We start from the raw sequence: 7,966 nt of genomic DNA, 5'->3' as shown, positions 1-7,966 counted from the left end.
ATAGCTAAATGAGAGCAGCAGTGTGATTCACATCAATGCGCTATGTAGATATCAATAATAAGTGATATCCATATTGCTGTAGACTACAGTCGTGGCCAAAAGTTTTGAGAATGACACAAATATTAATTCCCACAAATTTTGCTGCTTCAGTGTCTTTAGATATTTTTGTCAGATGTTACTATGGAATACTGAAGTATAATTACAAGCATTTCATAAGTGTCAAAGGCTTTTATTGACGTTGATGCGAAGAGACAATATTTGCAGTGTTGACCCTTCTTTTTCAAGACCTCTACAATCCGCCCTGGCATGCTGTCAATTAACTTCTGGGCCACATCCTGACTGATGGCAGCCCATTCTTGTCAGAATTTGTGGGTTTTTGTTTGTCCACCCGCCTCTTGAGGATTGACCACAAGGATGGGATTAAGGTCTGGGGACTTTCCTGGCCATGGACCCAAAATATCGATGTTTTGTTCCCCGAGCCACTTAGTTATCATCATGCTGGAAAAGGCATTGTTCGTCACCAAACTGTTCCCGGATGGTTGGGAGAAGTTGCTCTCGGAGGATGTGTTGGTACCATTCTTTATTCATGGCTGTGTTCTTAGGCAAAATTGTGAGTGAGCCCACTCCCTTGGCTGAGAAGCAACCCCACACATGAATGGTCTCAGGATGCTTTACTGTTGGCATGACACAGGACTGATGGTAGCGCTCACCTTGTCTTCTCCGGACAAGCTTTTTTCCGGATGCCCCAAACAATCGGAAAGGGGATTCATCAGAGAAAATGACTTGACCCCAGTCCTCAGCAGTCCAATCCCTGTACCTTTTGCAGAATATCAGTCTGTCCCTGATGTTTTTCCTGGAGAGAAGTGGCTTCTTTGCTGCCCTTCTTGATACTAGGCCATCCTCCAAGTCTTTGCCTCACTGTGCGTGCAGATGCACTCACACCTGTCTGCTGCCATTCCTGAGCAAGCTCTGTACTGGTGGTGCCCCGATCCTGCAGCTGAATCAAATTTAGGAGACGGTTCTGGCGCTTGCTGGACTTTCGTGGGCGCCCTGAAGCCTTCTTCACAATTGAACCGCTCTCCTTGAATTCTTGATGATCCGATAAATGTTTTTCTTTTTAGGTACAATCTTACTGGCAGCAATATCCTTGACTGTGAAGCCCTTTTTGTGCAAAGCAATGACGGCACGTGTTTCCTTGCAGGTAACCATGGTTGACAGAGGAAGAACAATGATTCCAAGCACCACTCTCCTTTTGAAGCTTCCAGTCTGTTATTCAAACTCAAACTGCATGACAGAGTGATCTCCAGCCTTGTCCTCGTCAACACACACCTGTGTTAACGAGAGAATCACTGACATGTCAGCTGGTCCTTTTGTGGCAGGGCTGAAATGCAGTGGAAATGTTTTTTGGGGGATTCAGTTAATTTGCATGGCAAAGAGGGACTTTGCAATTCATCTGATCACTCTTCATAACATTCTGGAGTATATCCAAATTGCCATCATACAAACTGAGGCAGCAGACTTTTGTTAAAATTAATATGTGTCATTCTCAACTTTTGGCCACGACTATACACCACTGCTGTAATCCTTACCTCCAAGCCTTTATTCAAATTGGATAATCTTTGGATGCCAACAGCAGTCACACCATTGGAAGACAGCTTGGAGAGTAGCCTACAAAAGCCTATTCCTGCTCTTTTCCCACGATCCATCAAACACATTTGGTGTGTCATCATAGTGGTCAGGCTTACTCAGGAACAAACTTAAACTTCCGGGGGGGGGGGGGTGGGGGGTGGGGGGGGTTTGCTGGTAAAGTAACGGATCAGTTACCATGTTTTTGTAATCCGTTACTTCCCAACCCTGACAATAAACCACCTCCAACGTCGTTTTAGAGAATTTGGAAGTACGTCCGACCGGCCTCAACTGCAGACCACACGTTACCACGCCAGCCCAGGACTTCCACATCCAGTTTCTTCACCTGCAGGATTGTCTGAGACCAGCCAACATTTGGAGTATTTCTGTCTGTAATAAATCCCTTTTGTGGGGAAAAACTCATTCTGATTGGCCCAGTCATGTGAAACTCATAGATTAGGGCCTAACTGACTGATTACCTTATATGAACAGTATATATGAGCCAGCTTCACATAGCAAATACGAATTTAAATCAATTCATTTCTGGTTAAAGTGAGAAAATCACTGCCAAGGAGCAGCAATTATTAAAAGTCCGAACAATAGATTAAAAAAAATAACATGACAACATACATGGCTCAACATAATTTATTTTTGTTTTATGTTAAAATGTACAGAGTTCTTTGAAAGTACTTGCTAAGAAAGAAAAACAAATGGAAATACATACAGGGACAAAGTAGAGAGACAGAGGCAGCAGGGCACTATCAACCATCGCAATGCACCCAGCCAGCCTCACCTCTATCTTGTACTCTCTTAGCTCACAATGCACCATGTACAATTACAAAGGATACAAAAAGGGAAGCGATATAAACAGACAAATATACTGAGCTCATTTTTACATGCCTCTTAAAACGCAAGGAAGTCGTCCTATACACACACACAAAATCAAAACAAAAGAACGGCTAAGTGGCCTTCAGATATGTTTTTTCCTTTTGTTTTAAAATAGCATTAATATACTACACAAAGATAGAAAACTCTAGAGATGAGATGGAATGGAGAAGTTAAAAGGCATCTTAAATTCACTAAAAGTGAGATTTTTTTTTGTTTTGAATTTCTTAATAATATTACAGAGTCGAGCTAAAAAAATGTAGTTTTTTTCCTGAAACAGAAGTGAAAAAAATGACAGTACCAATGTCACAATATTTCTTTTTTATATTATAGAAAAAACATTCTCTACAATAGGTTTTCTAAAGTCAAAAAGAGTCAGCTTGTGTCATAAAAGAAAGCTGCCCAGTCTGATAAAGTTCAGAGAAATTAAAAAAACAAACAAAAAAACAAATAATATATGAAAACGTCAGGTCTGTAAGAAAAGTATCCTCATTTTGACTTTGAATACTGGAACATTGAGACAACTGGGTCAATTCCTCCACCACCCGTCCCATCCTAACACAGTGACCATCCAGATGTCTGTGTGTGTGGGGGTGCAAGGCGTACACAATGCACAGTATTTGGCATTGGCCACCTCTCCGTATGTCGATGGTCCATAGAGTGCAGACATCTCTACTAATCAATGGAAGTGCACTGCAGACTTGCACAGATTGACTCCTTTTAACAGAAAACAGTGTTCAGAGAGGATGCCTTGACCTCGGTTTGTGGGTTACTAACACTTGAATGAAGTGGCTCAGCTAATTTCCAACAGCTGGTTTTCCTTAAAGCAGTGAGTTACTCCACCTGGTAGACCTCATCTCTTTCCCTGGAAGGTAAACTGCATGGGGATGACAGACATACACCATCAACTGGGTAAAAAAGCCTAATAATAGCCTTCTGTAGAGTGTGACCAACATTTTTTTTATTTTTTTATAAAATGTAAGTGCTGCAATGTCTTCTGCCTGCCACTGAGGGGAGACTAGCTGGCTCGCTGACTGACAATGCTGGACTGTGAATCGACAGGAAGTAGCAGAATATTTACATCTAAACATTCCAGAACGAACAGCTACAGCATCCTGGGTTGAGTGGTGCCCCCCCCCCAGATACACACCCTTCTACCAGGAAGACAGACTCCTGACACTGTTGTGACACTTAGGACCCATGAATCTCAACTCTGAGACTGAAGTGCCCCGGCTCACCAAGTGGCAATGGAGAGGGTTGTGTGCGCGCGTATGTGTGTGAGAGAGAGAGTGTGTGTGTGTCGGCGCTAGAGGGTGTACCACCATTTCAGTATGCCATACTTCAAGACCAAAGCATAGAGAGGTTGGACTGCACGTGAGTTGTTTTCAACGGTTGTCAAAATAAAAACAATGAAAGTATTCAAATATATTGAAAGAAAAGTCCATCTACAATTATAATTAGTCTCTTTTTTTCCAAGTTAAGGCTTCCTATGTCAATTACAATATTGTGTGCATGGTTTAATATATTTAGTTAACCTCTCAGTTTTGACAATGTAAGGTCCTCCAAAGTCCATGTTTCAGCCCATCTTCCTCCTCCTCCTCCTCCACTCTCCTCCCAGTAAACAGTGGAGGGGAGCCTTCCGTTAGCGTAGAAACTGTGCCAGAGAGGAGCGTGTTGTGTAGGTCTGACGAGACTAGTGCAGTCTGCCAGACAGTACCAGAGGTCCAGTTACACGTTATGTATCGTGCCAGCATACTCCCTACACAGCCAGCTTGGGGGTGGGGGATGAATCCAACTGAATAGAACAAAATTACACATACAAAACATAGTCTCCCCTTGCTCTCCCCTTATGCTCGCTCTGGCTTTGGAGAGGGTGGATTCAACACCAAGTAATACAGTAAAGAGAGGCGACAGAAGAGTCCCTCCCTACATCAGAGTGCCAGGTCGGAGAGTGTCCCCCCCATCTCTTGAGAGCTGCGGCGTTGCTGTGGGGTTCTCTACTCATCTGCTCATGTAAGGCGACTGTTTGGGGACGCCGGCGTAACTGTGGTGGGTGGGGCCCGTGTACATCATGTTGCCGTGGTGATTGGGCTGCATAGGCTGCTGTGGGTACCCCTGCCCCCCCATCATGCCCATCTGCATTTGCATGGGGTACTGGGCGGGCTGGTTCATGTAAGGGGGGTTCCCATGGTAACCGCTGTTCATCATAGGCTGTGGCATGCGGTAGCCGGCCGACATGGCGTTCAGCTGGTTCATGTTCATGGTGTTGTAACCGGCCGGCGTGGGCATGAGGTTGGGCATCATACTGCGCTGCACAGCCAGGGTACGGGGCGAGCCCTGCATGGCCACGGACCCAGAGCTGCGGCCGTACAGCTGCTGCTGGTGCGGGGAGGGAGCGGGGGCCAGCTGGGCCTTGGAGCGGATGGCGATGTGGCCCTTCACTGTGGCCATCTGGCCCTGCAGCCTCTGGGTGTGGGGCGGGGGAGGCAGGCCGATGTTGCCTGTGGGCATGTTGCACTGCAGCTGCAGGGAGCCCAGGTTCATGGAGCCAGAGCTCATTTGTGGAGGGGGGCTCATGGTGGCCTGGCCCTGGGTTAAGGGAGGGTGTGGGGAGGGGGAGAGCTGGGCCAGACCAGGGTTAGACAGAGAAACACTGGTGGCGTATGACGTGACAGAGGCCGAGTGCGAGTAGGGCATGGCGTGGGGGTCCATGATGGTGTTGGTGAGCTGCTGCAGCTTAGCCAGGCTGAACGTGGCCGAGGGCTGGGGGTAACCCCCTGCACCAAAGTCCTGGCCCATCCGCTCATACAGGCTGCGGCCCCCACCCTGGGAGGCACTCTCAGGGATCTCCATGATCATTGGCGTGGAGCCAAAGCCGTTCCCCATACTGCACTGGGATAGGGGCTGCTGCTGCGTGTGGGGGTTTGGAGGGGCCGAGGGCTGGGGGTTGGGAGCCTGCTGCTGCTGAGGGGGCTGCTGCACTTTTTTCTGGGACTGCTGGCTGGCGCTGGGCGGCCTCTCGTTCACAAAGCTCTGAGGGGACTTGATGCCTTGGTGGGTGTTAGCAGACGGCGGACGGGGTGGCAGCGGAGGCTGAGACACACTGTTGTTGCCACCCATGTTGGCTCCCGGACCATTATTGGGCCCTGGCCCGGTCTGTTGGATGAGGCTGCAGCTGCCCATGGCGAGCTGTGATGTCACGGCGCCGCTGGGAGACGTGAGGCCGGGCGCCGGGACAAAGGAGCAGCTGTTTCCCTGTGAGGAGGGCGTGGCCGAGTTAGAGGAAGAGCCCGCCGCCGACGAGGTCGAGGCGACCGCATGGTTACCGCTGTTGTTCCCTCCCCCGCTGCCCATGGTGGAATCGTAGCTGCTGGGATTGTCATAGTTCTCTGTGGTGCTCTCGATGCTACCCAGGTCACTGAATCCACTGTCCACCACCTGCTGGGAGTGGTCCGACACCGACGGCACGTCCATCATGGGACTGGTTTCCATGTTCTGCAGGGACGGGGCTGACAGAGAGCTGGGGTGCTCAGGGGTGATCTGGGTGTACACCCCTCCCCCTGTTCCCCCAGTAGGGCCTGGCGTGCCCTCTCTCTGCTGCCCCAGCCCAGACTCCATCACCCCTCCCGGGGTCACGCCTGCTGGGCTGTTGACGGAGCGGACTGATTGGCTGGGTAAGGGGGTCATGGGGGGGTTGGTATGGGGTAGGGGGCTGCTGTGTTGGGAGGATCCACACTCCTCCACCAAAGCCAGGTGGGTAGCCTCCTCCTCGGCCTCCCCGGCGTGGCTGTAGCTCTGCAGGGTGCGGCATGCGGCCAGCGTCTCTTCACAGTCCTGGTAGGCTCCGTGGGAGACCCCGTGGCTCTCTGGCTCCTCGTCCTGGGCCTCTCCCTGGGTCAGAGACTGGACCGCCTGCACCGTCTCCAGGTCCAGCTCGTTGTTGTGGTGGTGCTGGCCGTGGTGGGACCCGTGGTGGGTCAGCTCCTCCTTGAAGGAGTCGGGGTGCTGGTGGGGGTGCTGGGGCTCCATCAGCACCGTGACAGCCTTGTCCTCGGGGTGCAGTGGCTGCAGCTCTAGGGGCTCGGAGGGGACTGAGATGGCTGTCACAGTCTCCACCGCCGCAGCTGCCGCTGCCGACTCCTCCGCCTCTCGCCGCCGTCTCCTCTCGTCCTGTGCTGCGTCCACCGGCCGGCACTTCACCTCCTGCAGCTCCTCCTCCGCCTCCTCGTCATCCTCCTCTTCGTCCTCCTCCTCTTGCTTGCTGACATAGGCGTCTCTGGCCTGCACGCTTCCCTGCATGTCTAAAAAACCTTCCCCACCCTGGGGTTCCTCTTTGACGGGCGGAGAGCAGGCGGGGGAGGCAGGCTCTTCCTCCTCTTCAGAGTCCTGGCTCTTCCTCTTCTTGCTGTTGCTCTTGTCCTCCAGGTGTCCATCTCCTTCGTCGTCTGCATCATGGTCTTCACTGCGTCTGCTCCCCGAGCCTGGCATTGCCACGGTCCTCCTGCTGCTGCTGCCCAGGCTCGCACACTCCTCGTCCTCCCTCTCCTCGTCTTCCTCATCCTCCCTGTCAGCCATGTCTCTGTTCTTGTCTGGCCTGCTGGGCTGGGGGGCACTGGGGCCTCCGGTAGAAGACGGTGAGAGGAGGGAGCGGGTCGGTGGATGGCTCGGTTTGTCCTCTACCCAGCCCCTCTCTGTCTCCTCCTCCTCCTCCGGCTCCGAGACAGGGAGCGGCTTAGGGACGGGTTGTTGTAGCAGGGATGGGTTTTTGGGCGGTCGCCCCCGCCTCTTGGGGATCTTCTGCTCCACGGGCTTGGGGGGGTAGTCGTCCTCTTCATCAGAGTCTTTGCGTTTGTCGTTGTCGGTAGCTGCAGCTCTGGAGGACCTCTTGCAGGCTCGGTCCTCTAGCTGCTGGGGAGGCTTGTCTAGCTGCTGCCCCCCTCCCAGACCCAGCCTCGGTCTCTCTGCCTCCTGCCTCTTGGCCTCCTCCTGGGCCCGCTGTAGGTACCAGCTCTGGGGCTTGCGGCCCGGCTTCATCTTGATCTTGGGGGGCGGAGGGTCGCTCAAGGTGGTCAGACTGGTGTCCCCCGCGTTCTGGTTGGCCCCGCCCGGCCATTTCCTCAAGTGCAGGGGCTTGCGGGGCTTGCCCTTGGGCCAGCCTTTCTTCTTCTTGACGGGGGACTCTCGGGTGTCTGCGGAGGCAGTGGGCTCTGGGTTCCGTAGGGAGGCAACTGACTTCAGAACAGGAGTGGGTTCTATACGAGAACAGAGGGGGAGAGATATCCATTGTTACACATACAGATCTACTCAAGCAAGTACTGTATATCAATGCCTAGCTACTGTACACCTATACATTGCTACATACAGTGGGGCAAAAAAGTATTTAGTCAGCCACCAATTGTGCAAGTTTCTCCCACTTAAAAAGATGAGGCCTGTAATTTTCATCAGGTACACTTCA

At 51.7% G+C, this 7,966-nt stretch overlaps 1 protein-coding gene across 1 annotated transcript in view; it reads right to left on the bottom strand.

Annotated features, from left to right (window-relative positions):
• Positions 1-2,255: 2,255 nt before the first annotated feature.
• Positions 2,256-7,966, bottom strand: part of LOC110525858 (histone acetyltransferase KAT6A) — a 37,688-nt gene continuing 31,977 nt past the window's right edge. The window contains exon 17 of the mRNA XM_036980011.2: positions 2,256-7,763. Coding sequence (XP_036835906.1) covers positions 4,513-7,763 — 3,251 coding nt within the window. The 3' untranslated portion in view covers positions 2,256-4,512. The remainder of the gene's footprint in view (positions 7,764-7,966) is intronic.

The sequence above is a fragment of the Oncorhynchus mykiss genome, chromosome 6 (assembly GCF_057628025.1).
Source record: "Oncorhynchus mykiss isolate SJ-2025 chromosome 6, ASM5762802v1, whole genome shotgun sequence".
Lineage (NCBI taxonomy): Eukaryota > Metazoa > Chordata > Actinopteri > Salmoniformes > Salmonidae > Oncorhynchus > Oncorhynchus mykiss.
The sequence above is the reverse complement of the archived record's forward strand: the minus strand, read 5'-3'. Positions and strand labels throughout refer to the sequence as shown.